This window comes from Meles meles, chromosome 3 (genome assembly GCF_922984935.1).
Source record: "Meles meles chromosome 3, mMelMel3.1 paternal haplotype, whole genome shotgun sequence".
In the NCBI taxonomy this organism is placed as follows: domain Eukaryota; kingdom Metazoa; phylum Chordata; class Mammalia; order Carnivora; family Mustelidae; genus Meles; species Meles meles.
In genome coordinates, this window is record NC_060068.1 from 95,073,000 (window position 1) to 95,096,259 (window position 23,260).

The 23,260-nt window shown below is 38.6% G+C and overlaps 1 protein-coding gene across 2 annotated transcripts in view; it reads right to left on the minus strand.

Annotated features, from left to right (window-relative positions):
• Nucleotides 1-23,260, minus strand: part of RAB3C (RAB3C, member RAS oncogene family) — a 327,998-nt gene that overhangs the window by 168,020 nt on the left and 136,718 nt on the right. For both annotated transcript variants that reach the window (XM_046000834.1, XM_046000833.1), the window contains exon 3: nucleotides 13,978-14,096. In XM_046000834.1, coding sequence (XP_045856790.1) covers nucleotides 13,978-14,096 — 119 coding nt within the window. The remainder of the gene's footprint in view (nucleotides 1-13,977; nucleotides 14,097-23,260) is intronic.

Here is a 23,260-nt window from a genome sequence, read left to right on the forward strand (position 1 = left end):
GGTTAGGGATGAAGTAGGAGGTAAAAATGATTGTTGTTCCACCATTTTCTCAGAAAAAGAATGTTCTGACACTCTGATATGGGCATTGTGAGGAGGGCTATTTCCACAGGACCCTGTCATGTTGGCCTTCTCACTAGGAATTGCTTCAGTAGAAATGAAACTGATGTGAATAGCAAAATTTGGAGAGCCAACAAGGGAACAGAAAAAAGGATGCCAAAGGGAAAGTGAGATGCAAGTCAGAGTAGTGGAAGACCCAGGAAGGCCATCTGGTATTGGCGTAGCGGGTGTGCCCATGTTAGTCTGTTAGTCAGCCTTGCATGCTCCTTGGTGGGCTTTCTCAGTGCAGTTTTCCACAAAGTGGTCTTCCACAGGAGTGCAGAAATTTTAGGTATAATTCTTTCCTGAACTGTCAGCCACTTTAGTGACTTCTCAAACCTAACAGTAGTCATGGGAAACCCTGAATGTGTAGCCAGCTAGTCAGATGAGCCCTGGGGAGACCCAAACGGAAGTGAGGTCAACCTTATGGAGGACTCTGCCCTTAATCTTGAGTTTGGCCAACTCTAGGAAGACAGAGATCAGGCTGACTACTCAAAAACTACTCAAAAAAATTGCTGTGAGTGTTTGGTTTAAAAAAAAAAAAAAAGACCTGGAAGCCACTTAGACCTTATGACATTTCTCCTCTCATCTGCCTTCCACTGGTTATTGCTTTCAATATGCTATGGGAAGGAAGAAAAGAGAAAAAGCGGAATTCATTTGATATTTATACATTAAAATTAGGTTATAGGATATAATTGACCTTAAATGAGAACTGTCTAAAAGAATATCATATGAGCAAAGAACATGAGACTGATGGCATGGAGACTGTGGTGTATGGTTGGGTTGCCTGTACATCCTTTTAGTTACACTGTGATTCTTATCGTCCTTTGGAAATCGATGGTACAGAAAAGGAAAGGTACAGACAAAACTGAAGAAGGGCTCTGCATAAATTTAATGGAATCAGACATTATATATGATAACCTATTTTCTGGTGATAAAATGGAATCCTCCCATGACGAATATTGTGCTGTTTTTCTAATTATCTGAATAGTTAGCTTTGATGTTACTTTCCTTTCCTTTCCTTCCCCTTCCCTCCCTTTCCTACTCCTTCCCACCCCTTCCCTTCCCCTTTTCTTTCTTTCCCTTCCCTCCTCTTCCTTTCTCCTCCCCTCCCCTCCCCTTCCCCTCTGCTCCCCACCTCTCCTCTCTCTCTCTCTTTCTTTCTTCTTTTCTATTTGTTTTTGAGAAGTGTGTGTGTAGGGGGTTGGTTTACAAGTGACAATTAAGAAAACTATATTAATGAACTGAACTGCAGAGATAAACAACCAAACCCAGGCCAATTGTAATTGGACAGAAAGGGCTCCAGAATCCTCCCCCTAGTCAGGAGCCCTGCATTAGGCAAACAATGTCAACAATTTAGAAATAAGTAGAGGTTGGACTGGAGTCATACCAGTTCAGACCTTGAAGACTTAGCCTTTCTACACATGTCACGATGCTGTAGCTGAGTACGTATATATTTCCTGATTGGATAATTAGAAAATGAGATACCTACTACCAGTAGTAGGTATCAAGAAGTATCCAACATATTCACTATGGTCAGAAAGCAGACTTGGAGATTACATTCACCGCAGACCTGAAAACACTGGTAAGGTTCAAAAAAGGCTTAACTATTCCTTTTTAAAGCCTAGAAATTTGTTTTCTTAATACTATCACCAACAATCCTAAAGATTTGTTTTTATACAACAATCATCAACCATACCACCCAGAAACCAAGACGGACATCTCAGAAAATAAGCTCTTACCGCAATCTCCTTTCCTGAGGAGTTATGTGACAAGTATAATTACTGTCCTTCAAGACAGATCTATTCCCCAAAGACAGGCAACTAATTTCAAAGAAAAGAAGGTATATTAAAATAGGTGGAAACCAAGGAAATCCTGTGAGAAAACACTGGCATCTGCAATAAGCATAGTCGTACAAAACCGCACAAAAGGAGCTGCCAAGAAGTATATTTTCAGAGGGCAAGTGAAGCAGAACAAATAGCAATCATATTTATATAATATCTTTTGCCTAAGAGTCCAAGTTTTTTATTTAATCTTATATTCCCTATATAGCCTGACTGGGGTAAGGCTTCAGAAACTAGAATTTAGCTTCTAGCCTTTGGTTTAGTGTTAATATTTATAGAATAGTAATTACCACCTCTGAGTACAGTTAAGGTTAGTTAAGTAACAAAACACCAAGTCATACAGAACAAGTTTCAGTCTTCAAAATTTTGCTATTTCCAGGTTAAAGAAAGAAAGAAAGAAAGAAAAAAGAGAAAGTAAAGAAAATAAAATAAAATAAGAGAGAAGAAAAGAAAAGAAAAAAAAGAAAAAGATTCTCTCTGACCAAAATATGAGCCAATGTTTGCCTTACAGGTCTGGGCAGATAGTGGGTAAAATGAAATGCTTAATTAAGATCTTTAATTCAAGGCTTTACATTTTGTACCATACCTGTATTCTTCATGCAGCTAATTTTTATCTCAATTTCCAGTCGGGGGAATTCATTGAGACAAGCCAGAATTGACTACAGTAAATGAAAGAGTAAGTGGAAAAAACAAAGAAACAAGAAAACCCAGAGGCAGACAGTTGGTTAATTGGAAACAGAAACAGTAAGAAAAACTTTGAACTGAGGCCATGAGAGGTGAGCAAATATTTCCCATTGGGTTAGATGACACTTCTAATTCTCTTTAGGTACTCTGAAATACATGTATTTGTTGTACTAACCCAAGCCCCAAATATACTCTCTTTTCCAAAAACAAACACAACTCCAAACCAAACCATTTTAGAGACAGAACGTACTACAAAAGTAACCAGGTAACTTCAAGTCACTTCGTACCATATGTAAACTAAAACATTTTAATTTCTCTTTATCAATTCTACCCATATATCCCCTCCATTCTACTGAGAAGCTGGGGAATTTTATAATATAGACAAAATTTTGATAAAATGGGCATTACCTCCTTACTACTATGTTTAAATTGAAAGTATTGATTATTTTCATCATAATGGCCTGATACTACCTGGCCCTCGCCACCAATATTTTGTTGGACATAACTGATATACGCCATGAACTGTGTGGAATATAAAGACAGAAAATGAAGAAAATCCAGTCCCATATACTTTTGTCTCTGTTATTCATCTATTCATTTGCTCAGTAAATACGTGTTAAATACCTAGTATGTGGTAGGGATTGACCTGGATATATGAGACATAATGCTGCATAAAAAGGACAGAAATTACTGTTCTGAAGCTAGCATTCTTATTGTAGAGACAGAGGTGATAAGTAAGTTATAAAACAAAAATGGTTGCAATATAAAATAGGGTGGGCTATATATAAAAGGTCTTGTTGAGAAGGTGACATTATAGTGAAGACCATTTGGTGAGGGGAGACCCATAAGGATATCTGGGAAAGAAACTTCTAAGCAGAGAGCAAAGGAGGTCCAATGCCCTGAGGAAGAAGAAGCATGTCTGGCATGTCCAAGGAATAGCAAACAGGCTGTTGTGGCTAGGCCAGGGTGCAAGAGAGGAAGAACAGGAGAAGGTGAGATCAGAGAGGTGGTGAGTCAGTTGCACAGGATCTCGTAGCCTCTTGTAAGGACTTTGGCTTTATTCCAGGAGGGGTGTAATGCTGTGAAAGTTTGGGTAAAAAAAGTGACACAATCTGATTTACAGTCCCTCTCTGTGCTGGGAAGATTCTAGGAGCAGGGACAGTGGTAGAAGCAGGATGACCGGTAAGGCCATAGCAACAATCCAGACAGGACAGGATGGTGGCACGATCAAGCTGATATCAGTATGTTATGGGCTGAATTGTATTCCTCCAGAAATACTGAAGCTCTAATCCTAAGTACCTGTGAATGTGGCCATATTAGAATTAGGCATTTACAGACGATCAAGTTAAGACAAGGTCTTTAAGGCGGGTCCAGATCTAATATTACTGTATCTTTATAGAAAGGATAATTTTGGGGGCAACTGCATGGATTTGTCGGTTAAGTGTCTGCCTGTGGCTCAGGTCATGATCCCAGGGTCCTGGGTTTGAGCCCCGAGATGGGCTCCCTGTTCAATGGGAGCCTGCTTCTCCCTCTCCCTCTGCCACACTCCCTGCTTGTGCTCTCTTGCTCTCTCTTGTTCGCTTTCTCTCTTTCTCAAATAAATAAAAATCTTAGGGGGGGAAAAAAAAGGATAACGTTGGTCACAGAGGGAGACATATACAAAAGAAAGATGATATGAAAAGACAGGAAGCAGATAGCCATCTATAAGCCATGGTATGCCTGAGGCTACTAGAAGCTGGAAGAAAGGTCTGAAACAGATCCATTCCTGTGTTCTCAGGAACCAGCCCCACCAATAATCTGATCTGGGACTTAGAGCCCCAGAACTGTGAGACAATAAATTTCTCTTATTTAGCTACCCAGTCGTGGACCTTGCTACGGCAGCCTGAGCAAACTAAAACACAGTAGAAATGGTGGGCAGTGATGGGATTCTGGATATGAAACTGGTTCTCATTATTCATGGATTCCGTATTTGCAAATTTGCCTACTTGCTAAAATTTATTTGTAATCCCCAAATAAATACTCACAGCGCTCTCACAGACATTTGCAGACATAAGCAAAGTGATGAAAAATCAGAGTGGTCCGATGCATATATTCCCAGCAGAGACTGAAAAAGACCATGCTCTGCCTTGTTTCAGTCTTCTTCTGTAAATAGTGCCATACTTTTCACCTTTTTTTTTTTCGCAGTATGCTTAGTGCCACACTTTTCACCTTTGTGCTTTGTGTTGGTGATTGTGCTCTTTAAAATGACCTCCAAACATAAAGCCTAGGTGCTGTCTGGTGTTCCCAAAGTGCTAAAAGACTGAGATACGGCCGTGAAGGAATACGTGTGTCAGACACACTTCATTTAGGCACGAGCTTCCTGCTGCTGGCCATGACTTCAATGTTCACGAATCAACAAAATACATTAAAGTGTCTTTAAGTAGAAACACACCTAAAACCAAGCACATACTGATCCGCTGGCAAAAATGTGACCAGAGACCCAAGGAAACTGACTCTCTACTTTCGCTATGGAACAACAATTCAGTATTCACCAACTGAACATTTTGGGTGACTTCATGGAGTGTAACAACTTTGAACAACAAGAGCGGACTGTACTTTGAGGTTAGAGCCAAGATACAATAGTATTTTTTGAAGTAGTGGATGTGGGGTGTCAGAAAATAAGGAGTTAAGATTAACCCCAATGTTTTCGCCCTGGTAAACCAAAAAGGAGATGCAAAGGACAGTTGAGGGGACAGGTTGTTTGTTTATTTCAGGTTTGTTGGAAGGAGTTGTGGATTAGGAGCTATCTATCCTTTAAATAGAACTTGAGGGTAAGCTGGGTTATCCATACAGGAAAATGGTTTAAGGCTGGGTCACAGCAACAATGAAAGAGTGAGAAGTGAGAAATGAGAGAGAGAGAGAGTGAGAGATAGAGAGAGAGAGGAGAAGAAAGACCCTTGGTGCCCAGTGTGGGGCGGGGGTGACCTTGGCATCACATATCTATGTTCTAATCCTACCACTGCTCACTCTGAGCTGTGACAGAACCAACTTTGCAGTTTATAGGACCCTGGAACAAGGTTAGGAAGCCATGAACAAAGGCTCAGCAATTATTCATCTTATCTTAGTTGTTATTACCAGTTAAAAGTCCTTTCATATTGAACATGATGTCACCTTCATTTAAGACCATTATACATTTTTGGATAACAAAAGATTGCAGAGGAAAAGAATATTTGAAGGTGAAATTTCATTCCTGTTCTAGCACAACTGCAATGGTACCCTGAACGTCATAGAAATGAATTATTTAAAACTGGTGGGTAGATGGTGTTAGACTTTTATCCTCCGTCTGGTGGTTTTTAAAAAATATCAATCTGCTCACCAGATTTCCTGCCTCCAAAAAAAAAAAAAAAAAAACCCCACAAAAAACATAAAAACAAACTTATATTTAGAGTTCCTCATTGTGTCATAAAAAAGCCAAATGTAAATAAATAAGGTGGGGGAAGAGAAGTCAGTGACATTCTCCTACAGGAATATAGCAGCCTGTGGCCATGCCATACTTAGAACAGAAATGCATTTAAATAAAGGAAAGGGAAGATTTCAAGTCAAGTTGAAAGGCACTGCAGTAGGCATAGGCAGTTGAGTCTTGGTGTTGGATGTTTAGGAAAAGCCTGGACAAGGGATCCACATTCCATACACCTGGAGCCATGCTCCAATTGAGACCTAGGGAACTCTCTGGCCACCACTCATCTGAGAAACATTCCAAAGGCAGTGACATTTTCAGTGGTGATTTTGTGTTTCTAGAACTATTTAAGTCTATTTGGGACTTGTCTCTCTAACCATTTATTTAATTTGTTTCTTAAGCCAAAGCCTATAGGAGAAGTCAAAGCCAGAACACTATTATTATTATTATTTTTTTAAAATAAGAGGTAACTTCTCTTTTCTCATCTAATGGAGCCACTAAATTCCTACCTTTGACTTTACAACTGCACACAGTTTGCTCCCTAACAAACTACAGGTTTAAGCAAATGGGGATCTGGCAAATTCTACTCACTGACCATGATTTACACATAATTTCACCATGTGGACAAATCCGAAGAATGTTGTAAGCCTCGTTGGAGTTCCTAATATGAATGTTTACAGCCACCTTACTTTCCCACATTTTTTACAAAACATTCCAGTCAATTCCAATAGCTTCAGGAGATGCACATTCTCCATGCAAGTTTCACTCACTCGTTCAATAAATATTTCTTAAGTGGCCACTTGGTGCCATTCCCTAGAGTAGACACTGGGATACAAAGGTGAAGGAGACAAGCATAGTCCTTTTTTCAAGAAACTTGGTATTCAGCAGGAAAACAGAGCACTAAATGAACACTTAAAATATGTTACAAGATACATGGGTGATAGTGTTTGAGAGTATACTACAGAAGCAACTAAAAGAATATGGTATTTGAAAAAATATCAGAGAAAATGACAGACAACCTGAGATCTGAAGGATGAGAAGAAACTGTCTTGATCTTGGGTTGGAGGAATGTGGATTATGATAGCAAGCAGAGCATGTACAAAGGTCCCGAGGAAGAGAAAGCCAGAGGTATGAGAAGTTCAAGAGACTGAAAAAAGTTCAAACACTAGACTTGTTAACAATTCTAATACAAGGTCAGTATTTGTGTTACAAAATACTGGATGCAATATTAGCATCTGAGGCCTTCTTCAGAGTGTATAACCTCACACTTTCTTCCACCTAATGTATAGGATAGAAAATAATATTTAGGGATGATAGACTAGGTAGCATGGAATCCAAGCATTCCCTTGAGTGGTTACCATTCAATTCTTAGACAGCTAAAGACCAAAAAAAGTTAATGTATTCAGGATACAGTATTTGCCTAGCTTCTCATGTGGGCCTTCATTGAAGATGCTCTAATGTTTGCCTCCTGGGTTTTGAGGGCACCGTTAAGAAAGGTTTCTCCTGAGGTCTTTTCAGTACTAGTTGTAAAAGCCATTGTTGACATAAACCAATGTGCCCCCAATAAAAGACATTTCCATCAGAATTTAATTCAAAGAAAACTATTTTCACCCTGGGGGATTGGTGTGGTATTTTCTCCTCTTCCTATAATGAGAGCTATAGAATATACCGAATATACCATTTACTTTTCCCCCCAGCTTTGATTTTCACCTTGATTTCCAAGAGTCTCAGAATTAAATTTCATTCCATTTTATCCTTCAGATTTCCATAAGCTTTTAAATTGTCTCTGACACCTTTTATGTGGCCCCTCAGACCTTCTTGCCTCATCCATCTTAGGTGGCTCTTGCCCACTTGCTATATGGCTCCCATGACACACTCTGTAAGGGCTCTGCTCAACTACCACCTCTCTTATCCAATATGACAAGGGCATCACCCAAAGCAGGTTACCTCAGGCCAATGCCACAGTTTCTTGCCTCCTACACAGAAACTTCCGTACTGCTACTACAGTGAGTCATCCATGTACATGGAATGTGGACTCCTCACTATTGCTGCCCTGAGACCTTACACTTCACAATCAAGAATTAGCATGTAAGTTTTTTTTTCCACTCCATTTCTAGGGCATGAGGGCTAAAACAATTATTTGCTCCTGATTCTTGGGAGTTACTCTCTAATCCTATTTTATTAAGCATATTGTATGTATCTTTGGTGTTTTTTTCCTCACATTCTTTTTGAATATTTGTAGACTCTGGATAAATTTATAAGTAAGCTTACAGTGAGCTTCATTTTATATTAATTTTATAGAATTGTGGAATTTGGCCAAATGAAGGAGGATATTTTTAATTCCCCAAGTAAAATTTCACTGGAAAACTGAAACCACAGTCTAACGTGTTTTCAAAAAAAGGATAGCCACACATGACCTGCTAGCTTGTTGCTATTCTCTCTAAATCTCTACGCCTGGCTTCTTAACACATTAGAATTTATGTGTAATGAAATTCTAAGAAATTTAACACTTAATCTGAATGTCCCTATAGTTGGTTTAAGAATTTTGCTGAGATCACAGCCAAAAATCATTTTCTTTCCTTCTGGTGCAATTGAAGTGCACTTCGTCAGAGTATTTGAAATGTTAGGTGTAAATCAGTCTCAATTAATTTTTTATTTTTTGCTATATATGTTTTCCTAGGTTTTTTTCTTTTTGGCCACCTAAAGATCAGTACTTGGAGCTAGTAATTTAGAGAATATGTCCCTTTGTGCTTGTTTTTTTTTTTTTTTTTTTTTGAGAAGGCTTCATTTCCTACTATAGAAAGTACTGTATGAAGCTTCCTCCTTTCTCGAGTACTACTTACTAATGTCATATATGTAAAACAAGTAGGAAATGCTGAACTAGATTTTTTTTTTCCTAAACAGGTTTTTTTTTTCCTTACTATGCAATTCTGTTTTTATCTCTTTTTTTTTTTACAAGATTTTATTTATTTGATAGAGAGATCACAAGTAGGCAGAGAGGTAGGCAGAGAGAGGGGGAAGCAGGTTCCCCGCTGAGCAGAGAGGCCGATGCAAGACTCGATCCCAGGACCCTGAGATCATGACCTGAGCTGAAGGCAGAGGCTTAACACTGAGCCACCCAGGTGCCTCTCTGTTTTTATTTCTTAAATATTTTTCAAGGTTTTTGACAGGTCAGTTTTTTCAGGTGAGAATAATTTTTAAAGTATCTGTTTTGTGATGCTACCTATGTTAAGTAGGGAACACAAATAAGTGAGACATTTTTGCTCTGCAAATAATTTGCAATCTATTAAGAACTTCAGAAAATTATACACTTCAGAACAACACAAAGTTGAAAATAATTAGTGCCATAGCAGCAATGGGCATAACAATATTAAATCTTCTGTTGGGAGGAAGAATAGAACCCTTAAATCCCGACTATGTCAGTCTGAAATAATTTTACATTTTCTGTTGGGCTATCAACAACAGATGAGAACCTCTATAGTTCCTTAGATCATCCATCCAAAATAAACATTGCACAGTAAGAGATTACTTTATGATTCAACTTTTATGAGGTAAGTACCTCATCTGACCACAGAATAGTCAACTTCATAGAGATAGAAAGCAGAATGGTGGTTGCCAGAGGCCGAGGAGAGGAAAGAAGGGGGAAGTATCATTTAAAAAATGTAGAATCTCAGTTCTACAAGATGAAGGGTTTTGGAGACGGATGGTAATGAAGGTTGTGACAACACTAAAAATGCATTTAATACCACTAACTGTACATTGAAAAAAATGATGAGGGTTGTAAATTTTGGTACATATATTTTACAATAAAAATTCAGAAAATAAGTATAGGATTGTTTTGTATTCAGTACTAGAGAAACAAGATTAATAACCTCACAGTCTAATACAGAAGAAAAGATGTAATCAAATAACAGCAGGGTCTACAAGGTTCTGTATGCAGTCTGTAGAAAGTGCTACGGTAGCACGCACGCAGACATAAGGGTTTGACTAGCACTGTCCACTAGGATTGGAAACTGGGATGGGTAGGAAGGGGGGTAGTAGTATCTTCAAAAGTTGTAGACAAGAGTTGATATTCGAGCTGTCTTTAAAAAGTGAATAAGAGTTGGAAAGATAACAGAGAAGGTGTTCTAAGCAGAAGCACGGAGGTATTAGAGGTATCAAACATCTGTAAATTGAGCAAAGCTGTCTGGCTGACATACAGGACCAGGGGAGGACAGTGGTAGGAGATGATGTTAGTGAATCACGTGGGTTTTAAAAATACATATGGCCAGATTTATTACTGAAGATTTATTATTTTTTTAAAGATTTTATTTATTTATTTGACAGAGAGAGATCACAAGTAGATAGAGAGGCAGGCAGAGAGAGAGAGGGAAGCAGGCTCCCTGCTGAGCAGAGAGCCCGATGTGGGACTCGATCCCAGGACCCTGAGATCATGACCTGAGCCAAAGGCAGCGGCTTAACCCACTGAGCCACCCAGGCGCCCTGAAGATTTATTTTTAAGACATGTTAACATTCGGGGCTTCCTGGGTAGCTCAGTCAGTTGAACATCTGACTCTTGGTTTTGGCTTAGGTCATGAACTCAGGGTCATGGGATGGAGCCCCATGTAAGGCTCCATGTTCAGCAGGGAGTATGCTTGAGATTCTCTCCCCCTTTCTTTGTCCTTCCCCTCCATGCGCATGTTCTCTGTCTCTCTCTTTCTGTCTTTCCAAAATAAATAAATAAATAAATCTCTAAAAAAAAAAAAAAGACATGTTAAAGTTAACTAGCTCTGATGGCAGTATGATATAGGATATGGAGTGGGTTGGGCCTAAAAGTAAAAAGACAAGATAGCTAATGACAGTCCAGATGAAGACAGTGACAATAAAGGATAAGGATAGATCTGAGAGGCATTCAGAAAGTCAAAATTACTGGGCTTGGTAGTCAATGAGATATAATGTGTAAAAGAGGGAAATCAAAAACACTGCTCAGATTTCTATATCAGAAAATGGGAAGAGGGTGGATCCCTAAACTGGGATAGTAAATGCTGGCATAAATACAATGTTTGGCAGATTGTCTGAGGATGGGGAAAAAAAGAGTGCGTAAGGTTGATTCTGTTGGTTTTTGACAGATCTAGATGTGCTGGGAAATGGAAGGGGTAAGCTCTGAAGAAGATAGGCAAAGCAGGGGGTGATATCAAAGCAAAACCCCACAAAGTTTAGGAGTTAAGGCTGGGCTCTGGAAACCGTGGCTAGATCAGGTTGCCTCTATGATAGTGAGAAGAATAAAAGTATAGTGGCTCTATGATGTGGTATATCTGAAAGTCAGGCTAAAGAAGTTTTAACTAATTCTGTAGTGATGGTAAGTCATGGCTTTGGGGCAGGGGTTTTGCCACGTTCTTTAGGATTATGCTCTTCTGGAAGACTTACAGCAGCAGTGGGATAGGGTGTCTTGAGACAAGGGAGAAAGATCAGTTAGAAGGCTACTATGAGGGGAGAAGCAAACAATAAGAAGAAAAGGAGCAATGACGGTCAGAGCAGGAATGAAGAGGCAGGAGCAGAATCAAAAGATATTCGGAAAAAAATTAATACGCAAGATCAAGTTCCGGATTGGGATGGCTGGAGGTTAGAATTGGATTCAGGGTGGACCCAGGGTGACAGAGTATTGCGGTGTCAATGAGAAGAAATAATGATGTCAGGAAGGGGAGCAATTTTATGCAGAGATAATTGATTCTGAGGCACCAGCAGGATATCCAGGTGAAGAAATATTTTGGGCAGTTGGAAATGCAACACTGCAGTTTCGAACACAGACTGGAGCCAGGAATGTAAACTTGGGCGCTATCTCGTGTACGTGATAAATGATGTGTGAGAAAGGATAGGATAGCCAAGGAAAGGAAAAATGAACCCAATAGAAAAAAATCATGGGGGTATGCTTACCCTTGGCTGGGTGAGGGAAGTCTTGGAAGTAGAAAGAGAAGCAGTCCTAGGAAGAGACAAGAATAATCTGGAAAACACACCTTTCAAAAAAAGGTGGGGGGACAGAGCCTCAAAAAAGGAAAGTGGTAAAGAGTCAAATAGGGAATTTGAGGCAGAGGAAGACTGGTAAGGGCAGGTCATCTGTGCACAGGGATAAAGCGTTGATGGGGATGAAGCTGTGCTGGCCAGGGTGAGCGAGGGAAGGTGTGGTATAGGGCATGCGGAAGCTGAACTTCTCCACAGCATTTATGATGCTAGAGCCAGAAGTATAGAGAGCTTGGTTCCTGGTCATGTTGCCATTTGGTTTAAATAAACTCAATTCTCGGTATTCTCAGTAGTCCCATAACTTTCACTGAAACAACGGGGCAAGAACCATGGGTGCACACAGCATTTGCGACCGTGAAGTTTGGAACATGATTCATGAACACCTCCTGTCTGGGAGCACTGGGTGTCAACATTTCCTGAGAAGAAAGAATTGAGTTTAAAATGGCCATTTTGCAAAGCAGTGTGTATGCCTGAGCTCTGTGTGATAATTTACCAGATATCACCACATGATTAATTGAACAAACCTTTCTGTCAGTAATTTGAAATGGTACTTTCATCATAAACTAAACCCCCAGACGGATTTGCAGCAATGTTTGGACTCTGTGTTTCATTCCATTTTGTACCAGACCTGTCGTTATTTAATTGGGGTTGCCTTGAATCTATGAATTAATTTGAGAAGAACTGGCATTTTTACAATATCAGTCTACTAAAAAGAAGAGGACTTAAGCCTTCTTTTATAATTACTTTTTCAAGCTCACCCTTTTTAGTTTATAGCTATATATTTCCTTTTTGAGGGGCTCTTGTAAATGCATTATTTCTTATACTGTAAGTGTGTGCACATCTGTGTGTGTAAGTAGGAGAAAGGTAGGTGTTTTCTCAGAAGAACAATTAAAAATTAAAAGAAATAATCTAAAGCAAATTAAAGTTTTTAAAAGCATCTGACATTCATTGAGCTGATAACACATGTAAAAAAAATCACTTTGGATAATATTATGATGCAAAACAGAAAAAAAAAAAAGAACGCAGTTTATTTCCCTTTTATATGACTACTCTTCCCTTACATAAGCCGAGCTGTGATTGCTGGCAGTTAAAACGTGATGGCTGTTCAGGCCTGGTACCAGCAGCAAGAGTGCCATTTTCCTCCTCCTACCACACAGAGCTCTAGCTAGACTCTGGCTCTTGCCACAGGAAAGCAACTCTGCTCAGCCCTGCTGCTTGAATCCCCAACCACGCCCATCAGCTCTTCCACCCGCCCTCCCAAGGTGCTGGGAGGGTAGGTTGCAGGAAGCCACACAAGCTCTCCACTGTCAGTCATATTCCCCACAGACAGAGGGGTTTTCGCACAGCTGTTACAGCCACGAGTCAGAACACGCTTGTATTTTATCTCTGTCTTTATCTCAGTCCTTTGAAACATTTCAATTTGAAGAAAAACGGAAAACTATTTAATGAATCTGGACAAGGGGTCAGCAGGCTTTTACTGTCAACAGCTAGGCAGAAAACGTTATCAGGCTTTGTGGGCCATATGGTTTCTGTTACAACAACTTACCTCTGCTGTTGTGTGTGAAAGCAGTCACGCACCATAAGGAAATGAGCCTGGCTACATTCTAAGAACTGGTTCAGTTTCCAAATCCTTATTTCCAAACCATTCATTATTTATATTAAAAAAAAAAATTGAAAGTCTCGTGGAACCAAGCATGACAGGTTGCAAAGCACTGGAAGGTACAGAATGTAGAAAAATCACCAGGAGGATTTCTTACCAATTAAACAATGACTCTGAGCATAGTTGGTATTTGTCTGCTTTCTGAAGCACAATAAACACACATATATGACACTGCAGTGTGGTCACTGCTTTGAGGAAGAAGAGGAAGTCGAATGAAAACGCTATTATTATTAGTGATGGGAGTATTTGTTCTTACTTACCAATCTTGCACTGCATTGAAGGATTCTTCATTTGTGATGTCATACATTAAAATAAAGCCCATGGCCCCACGGTAATAGGCTGTGGTGATAGTCCTGTATCTTTCCTGGCCAGCTGTGTCCTAAAAAACAACAATTTAAGAAATATTTTTATTATGTTATACGATTTTAATTATATGTATTTTTATTATAAACGCTAAAAAAATAAGGCAATACATATTTTGGGAAGTGATTAATTATTCCAGAAATAGTCATAATAGAGATTCTACATTGTACTTGCAATGCCTCACTATATATCTCTTTAGTCTTGTTTTCTCTCATGATTTTCATATGGCAGCTCTGCGAGATTATGAAAAATTCTTTTTTTGGTCAAGATCTAGCTCAAAATACGTTCTACATATGTTCATTCCTGTTAGGCAGCAGATAACTGTAGATAATAAAATAAAAAGATCATACATATGAAAATCCATAGATTTTTGTTTAGTTCAAAACCAGAAGAGTTCATTAACTCCAGTATTATGTGTTTATAATCTAAGTACAAGCCACTGTGGGGGAAAAGAAGAATTTTATGAACAGCTCCCTGCTTTCAAAAGGATGCAGTTTAATCTTACTTTATTCAGCTATAAAATGAGAATAAAAATACCTGCTTTGTGTGGCTATTTGAGGCAACAGACCTGGAGTTCCTGCTCTATTACATAGCTGGGGAACATGGACAAGCCCCCAAACCTCGGCAAATAAACCTCTCTAAAGTCCAGCATGTTTGCTAGGACTACGTGAAATGGTGAATTTGCAGTGCTTCATGCAGAGCCTGGCATACAAACAGTGGTTGATAAATGCTGAGGACCGGCTGCTGTTCCTAGAGGCTGGGGAGGCAAGGCGAGCATACGATGGGAGAAAGCAGCTTACAAACACAGAGGCTCAGGTCCACTGAAGAGATGACACGCAATAGTGAAATCTGGGAATACAGCAGACATATCGCTAAAGTCACCTGCATACATGTCACATATACTGTTTAGTATAGCTCAAGAATTATTCCTCTGTTCACCTGACCCTTGCCCCTTTGTCTTCACTGGATCTGGGCTATGGTTTACGACACAATGCTCCTTGGTTTTCCCCTTCACCACTTTCGCTAGAGATCCGGCTCTGATTTCTCTTTCCTAGTACTCTAGGTGCTGAGCACTATTACAGAATAATATTATTACAATAATATTACATTTTTATTAGATATTACAATAATATTACAATATTATTACAGTAATATTACAGAAATATTTTCTTCTTTTAGACTTTATTCTGGATCCTCTTTCTGCTCTTCTCCCAGAGATACCTCCTTTGCACATGGAGTACATTCTAGCTCCCCCTAAGATTTAATAGCCCTTGAAGGGGAAGCTAATGTGTTGGATGACACAAGAGCAGGTTCCTTACCATCAAAATGAAACTAATATCTTCTGGGTCTCACTCTTGGGATGGGCTCGTGTTAGATATGCTAACGCTCACCCACAGGTGTTCTCCACCTTGGATGCTCACACTCCACCATAGACTAGCCCATGAGAAACTTGAGATTGCTCACAATTTTCTCCTAATCTGTGTGGTATATTTTATGCAGCCCCGTGGGTGATCAAAGCAAATGATTCTAGAAGAACAGGGGGGCATGAAGAGGAAGTTGAGAATTAGCCGACTTTTCATGAAACCAACAACAGGGCCAGGGATGAGACTGGCCTGACTAGAAGAAGATATTTATGTAGTGATATTAGGGATATAGGTTCCAAAGATAGGATGGAAATCAATGATGGTACCCCAAATAGCAAAAACAGAGCAAAATCTGTGGGAAAGATCTTTCAGAACATAAACATATCACCATTGGCAGAAAACAAAAAGGAAAGTAGATTTTACCACATGAAAATTTAACAATTCCTTGAATATATAAAAAAGATATAAATAAAATTAAAATGATACATAATCAAATAGTCAGAAATATATTTGCATCGTACCAGAGAGACCAAAGGTTACTATCTTTAGTATGTCAAGTGGTGCAAGAAATCCTTAAGAAAAATGTTAAACAATCTAATTTTAAAATTATTTATATAGAGGCACATAAATAACTAATTAATCTGTAAAAAGAGTTGAATCCCAAGGATAATAATGCTGCAAAGTTAAATGCCTACCTAATAGAAGTTTCCTGGATATTACTTGAATGTTTTATTGTATTTTGCTTAGTATTTTATATATATGAAAATGTAGATGTTTGACATAAACATGAATATCAAAAACTGCATGTAATTAGGAAGAATAAAAAATAAAAATAAAAAAGTTTATTAGGCAGAAAGAAGCCAGTCTTGAGCTTATGTGGATATTCTTACATATTTTTTGGATTTAATTCAATTAACAGCACATCCAATTGTGAAATAAAGAAGAAATTTAGAGAACCAAATTCCCAGACTATGTACACAAAGCATGGTATACTCAGAGATTGTGTATTGTATTTCAGCTTTCTGGGGAACAAAACATCTCAAAACTAGTCATTTTATTTCAAAACATCTATTTTTGTCTTAAATGCCTATTTTCCAGAATACATTATCCATAGAGTTACCTTTTCTTTTTCTTATTGTGAAGTAACTTTAAATGGCTATCTTGTCCACCATACAGTAATAGCGCGGTGTGGTGACAGAAAGTAGCTCCACTTGCAGTGAGCATAGCATCGCACATAGACTTGTTCAATCACTATGTGGTACACCTGAAACTAACAGTGTGCATCAACTATGAACCAATAAAGATTTTTTTAAGTCATAAAAATATTTAAAAAGTAAAAAAGATAAAAATCTGGAAAACAAAAAGCTTTTTAACATTTGACCGAGTAGCTGTCTCACAGGTTGAGGACCCCATTCTTGTTGCCTTCTCTATATAACAGATAGCTTTCCCCTGAATTTTCTCCAGCAGAAAACAGCCAATACAGCTGAGGCACTGCTGAAATGTGACCCAGACCCTTCCTGTCAGGCATGTCCTTGGCACAGACACTGAATAATGGTGTGTTGGAAAAGTATGACATCTCTTTCTTCTTGACCTCTTTTGGTGATGGCTTTCCTTTTCATAAGATGTTAATTTTATTTTGACAGTAAAGAAACTAGTTCTAGTATTATAAAACATTCATTCCAGTCTATGAGGGTATTTAATCTTTAAGAGAGCAGAAATCAAGGCCCCATTATATAATGACTGATATGTTACAGGAAACCGCACGGTTGGACAGCCATTATCAAAATTTAAAAGTAGACAGAGTGGGACAAAAACTGGCTTTTAAGGAAAAAAAAAAAGAAGCTTTCAGAAAGCACTTAAGTCACAGCAAGGATCAGAATCTTCTATACCATTCTGATACGAACCCAGAAACACAATCTAATTGGAGATAGTTGTCACCTAAAAGCTCTCAGGGAGAATAAGAAGTCGTAACAAATAGGGGTATTGTATTAGGAAAAACAGAGAGTAGTTTCCCTTCCCAAATGCAAAGACAATAAAAAAGAGTAAAACTAAGCTAATAAACCAGGCACCAAGTTGGTTTTGAGTACAGAAAACAATCTCAGAATTACAAACTCATTAGCATGTTCTCTCCTATGGTTCCAGGAAGAAAAAAGAAGTCAGAAAAACACTTCATTATATTTGACATTTACTAATGATGATAGAAGGTTCTATCTGAAAGAAAGGAACATTTTATAATGTCAAGTGCCACTAATGTAATTAAATGTGAACAGTCTCAGAAGGTAACTGGCTAAAATGGTACCTCTTCTCAATTTGCTCAGAAAAATGGCTCCAAAGCTTGGTTTGGCACGGTTCCTCTGTTCAGTTAATTCTGAGAGCTGGGGATACCTGCTGATTTTCTATAAATGTAGGCTTCCTAGAATTGAAAAACACAACTGGAAATCTCTTACAGAGAAAATGAGGGATGAAAATATGATTAAAGATGAAAACTTTCTTCCATGAAAGTCAGCTGTCATTTTCTTCTAAAAAAAAAATCATTTTAGTTAGTTTATTTTGATTTCACAGTCATGTTTTGTTTTCTTTTGTTGTGTTTTTGAGAGAGTGCCTGTGTGACTGGTGGAGGTGTGAGGGAGAGGGAGAGAGAATCCTAAAGCAGACTCCTGGCTGAACGTGGAGCCCACATGGGGTTGAGGCCCTGAGATCATGACCTACACTGAAATCCAGAGTGGGGCACTTAACCAACTGAGCCTCCCACGTGCCCCGTTTCTATTCATGTTTTTAAGAGGAATTTTTGGCTTTAATGATAGGCTTGATGAGCAAATACTTGAGTATATGCAAGAAAAGAACTATAAAATGCATAATATTAGTGGCTTGATAAGTAGTCATGACAAACATTTTCAGTTTGAATTTTGAGATTTTGTCTTTGTTTTTGCCTTAATTTTCTTCTGATAAAATATATTTTTAACTGTATGTATGGCATTCCCAAAGTCTTCTGAAGTTATGCAGAGATAACCTGCAGACTTAAGATAGGGGGACTAACCTTGGTTTGAGTTACATTGTAATAGATTTTTGCTTTGGTGGTGACTTCCCTCTGTATAGATTAAAAGGAAGATGAAAGTAAACATTAGTAAAGGAATATCGTTCAAATAATATCACTAAAATCAAAATACATTTATTGAATGTCTAGATAGAGAAAAATAGATTGAAGGATAGATAATCCTAATACATGATGAAGTAGGTAATTTTATATGTGAAGAAACTAAACCGAACACATTGATGTTACTCATCAACAAAAGTAATTTAATTAAACTAAGGGAAATAATATATGGTAACCCAAAAATATTGTCAACAGAAATGCTAAGTGAGGATCCTGGAACATAAGACATAAAACACACGTTACTGAATTTCCAGATAGATCAAAGGTATGAAATGGAATAAACACTCAGTCATTTAGTATCTATACACAGAGTAATCTTTTGTACTTTGCTACCAGTTAATTGTAGGAATTATTTTGAATCATCAAATGAAGATTAAACTCTACTTAATATTTTAATGACTGCTGATTGACTGATTCATTGATTCATTTGTTCATTCATTGAGTAAACATTTGGTGAGTATCTATTACCAGTTAGGGACTGCGATCAGTTTAGATTAAACTTATACTCTATCTATTAGAGACATATTTTTGCATATTCTAAAATACTACATATTAAAAGTATTTCATTACGCAGAATATCATATTCTCTACATGATAAAAAAATAGGTAAAATCATGAAAATATCATTTCTAAAGAACTAGGCAGCCTAGCAATTTAAAATTGTAATCGAGGCCACCTGCTCAGTGGTGAGGTTCTCTGATTTATAGCCACTGAATGGTCCATAGGAATTCCCCCCAAAAGATATGTTGAAGTCTCAATCCCAGAACTTGTGAATGTGAACTTATTTGGAAATGGGGTCTTTGTAGGTGTAATCAAGTTAATATGAGTTCAAACTGAGTTAGGGTGGGCCTCAATCCTATGACTAGTATCCTTCGAAGAAGAGAAAACAGAGACCCAGAGCACACAGGGAAGGTCACACAAAGGCAGAGGCAGAGATGGGAGCAATATATCGATGAGCAAAGGAAGCCAAGGATTGCTGGCAACCATCAGAAGTGAGGAGAGAGGGATGAAATGAATACTTTGCTAGAGCCCAAGAGGGAACATAGCCCTGTCAACACCTTTATTTAGGACTTCTGGTCTCCAGGACTGTGAGAAAATATTGTTTCAAGTCACTCAGTTTGTGGTTCTTCATTACTGCAGCACTAGGAAGCTAACAGTCACTGACCCCAACCTAGAATCTTCATGATCAGGGCAAAAGCAATATAAATTTCACAGCTACCCACACACCCATTTACTACTTCACAGAAGAGAAAATATCGAAAGTTTAAGGTAGTCTCAGAGAGAAGTCTAACATAGTCTCACTGTGTAAATTCATGAAGGATGTTATGCTAAAGTGCATTACTATATTCCATGTATGTAAAATTAATTCTGTTCACAAAAAGGTCAGTTGATATACCTTTGGCATTTTAAAAAGTAGATCTCTATGTATTTACACACAGATACATATATGGTAATCAGGAGGAAAGAACAGTGTCGCTTGAAATGACAAAAAATATATATTGCTTCATGTTGGTATTTGACCCGTAAATGATCGACATGCTATTACAGAAAGATCCCAAGTCATGATGTACACTGGAACATAACCCTCCAAAAGAACAGAAACAACAAAATGGTGATAATTACACATCATTTCTTTTGTAGGATGGTACTTTCCCTCAAGTTGTATTTCTTTTTTTTACTTTCATAAATAGGCAGACAAAACAACATTGCATACAGTCTTATGAATATAATAAGCAAAATAAGAAGCTTAAATATTTTATGTTTCCTTGCTGTATATTTATTTTTGGAATGAAGCAAGAAATTTTTTCCTAACAGCAGTTAATCTTCTATTAAGATGAAATTTACAAACCACTTTTCTTTACTGATCTTGTGCAAACAGTCTTTTTATTTCATTTATACACACTTACACAAGCATCTGTAAGTCAGACTCACATTTTAGAAGCGAGTACTAAGAAACTGGGCTCTAAATAGTTCTTCGATCAATTTGGACGTCCTTCCGACCAAGTGTCCTTTATCCATCCTTCTTAACACCAGTTTATTGATCAGATTTTCTTGTCACGATGTTTAGCTTTGAAATACCCACACCTTCATTTTATAATGGCATCCAGTTCTAAGTAAGACATAACAAAATAAGCCTGAGGCAGAGGATAAAACTTGACCTATTATTTCTTGGCACTGTTACCATGGCAATTCATCTTCCCTGGAAGAGATGAACGGTCACATACAGCTCCCTTATAGGTGGCCTTTGACTCCACGATCAGTGAGACCCTCATGTATCAACCCAGTTGTATGTTTCTGCTAACAAAAGTTGAGACACTCTTCAGTAAACACTAAAGGCTCTGGTGAGTTTGCTTCAAGACCTAAATAAAACTCACAATCAAACCTGTCTAAAAGGCATCTTCACTCATTTTATTTATGAGCTTGTTTTCTAAGAATGATTAACACAAAGACAAAGAAAGACCCCATTTTTGCTTTCTTTTTGATTAATCTCCTTGACATACTTCCCAGTGGGATTTTGATTATGTTCAATTTTGTCAAAACCTGGGACATAAATACTTAAATGTAGGCAAGCTCAGAGCTTTTAGTCAAAGATGCTGATTGTTTTTCTTCACAGGACACAATTCAAAATGCTTACAAATGATCAAAGGATAACAGGCTTTTGAGTGGGAATCTTCTTGTTGCCCTAAAATTGGCACCTAAGACTCAAACTAGACTCCTTACAAAGGGATGGAACTTTCACTCACAAAAGCCACATGCTAATAGGATCTGGGTTGGTTGGGTGTTTACATAGGCAGTGGGAATACTGATCTGCGCTTGCACGGGAGGTCTAAGACCTGGAGAGAGATGGCAGGGTGGACAGGCAGGCAGTAGAGAGGTCTGATTTCCCACTGGTTAGGGTGTCTGGGTTATGTGAGCTCCCCATGGACAAATAAACACCATAGCAGGTAGCTGCACTTGAGATATCTCGCCATTAACCCACTTGGTGAGAAGGCTGTCTCCTGGATGAGGTATGGGAGGCTTGTGGTATACTACCAGGGAAAGAAGGGAGTTGAAGTAATGCTAAAAGGGAAGGGATATGAACAAAACTTTCATGTTATTGCACTGTGCAGTGGGACAGCCCTGCAGGGCTCCCTGAACTTCCTATTTAAAGGAACCAGCATTCGGCTGTATCTCACAGAATGTGTGCACAGCAGGACAGGCCCAGCTGGAGAAGCCAAGAGAGAACTCAAATTCATGTCCATTTAGGTAAAGTCACCTGCCCTCTCCTTATCTCCCAGCTCTCCTTCCACCTCTGACACAGTTAGAGCAAGACCTAGGAAAATAGGAGGGACAAAGGGTGAAAGAGTGGATCAAACCCCTCTTCCAGTCCCTAGGAATATAGCCACATTTAGGATCAATGATACTGAGATTTTTTTTTAAATTTTTATTTATTTATTTATTTATTTATTTTTAGAGAGGGAGCGTGCACGCTGGGGGGAGAAGCAGAGGAGGAGAGAGACGGACAAGCAGACACCTCGCTGAGCACGGGGCTCAATCTCATGACCCTGAAATCAAGAGTCCCAGGCTCAACTGACTGAGCCACCCAGGTGCCCCAGGCTTTATTTTTGTTAAAGCAATTTTAGGTTCAGAGTAACACTGAGTGGAAAATGTAGAGATTTCCCATATCCCCTCTGAATAGCCTCATGTATAATCTCCCCCTTTATCAACAACCCCCACCAGAGGGGTACATGGGTTGCATCTGATGAACCTACACTGACACATCACTATCACCCAAAGCCCAGAGTTTACATGAGAGCTTGCCCTTGGTATTGTACATTCTATGGGTTTGGACAAATGTATAGTGACATGTATCCCTTATTATAGTATGATATAGAGTAGGTTCACTGCCCTAAAAACCTGTGTGCTCTGAGTTTTGTTTTCTTGTTTGTTTGTTTGTTTATTTGTTTTTAAATAAGAAACAAATGACTGGATATGGGATCTGTTCAAGTTGTGCCTTGAGAATGGACACTGGGCAGAGTATGACTGAAATGGGATTTAGATAGAAATAATACTAATGTGTGACATTTGGCACTGATGGAGTTAGGCTTTGCACCAGACTAATCACGAGTGAAGTATAACAGTGACAACGTGAAGAGTACAGATTTGAGCAGGGCTTCACACACTTCACAGTATATTCACACCTATCATTTAATTATTCTGAGGGGGTAGGCCATTTTATAGGTGACCGAATGGAGAGAGAGGGAGGTTAGGCAGCGAGCAGTTCTGAGTCATAACAGGGAGAATTGACAGGAGTCATATAAAGCCAAACTTTTGTCATACAAAGTCTAGTCCTCTTTCCAAAAACTGGGCTGAATACTGGATAATTTAGACTTTTTTCAGTCTAGCTCAATGTATGATGTTATCATTTGGCTATTCAATACCTGTTCCCGGTATGGGCTTTTGATCTTTGTGAAACTCTACTCATTCTTCCACCAAGGGCAGCTGTACCTGGTCCCAGCGCTCTACTGAAATTGTTCGTGCTCAAGTAATCAATGACATTCTGACTGCCATATCCAGTGGTTTAATTTTTGGTTCTCATCCCAGTTGTCCCAATTATTACAGATGACAAGACCTTATCTCTTTAAACCTGCTCTTCCAGGGCGTGGTTCTCCAATTTAGGGT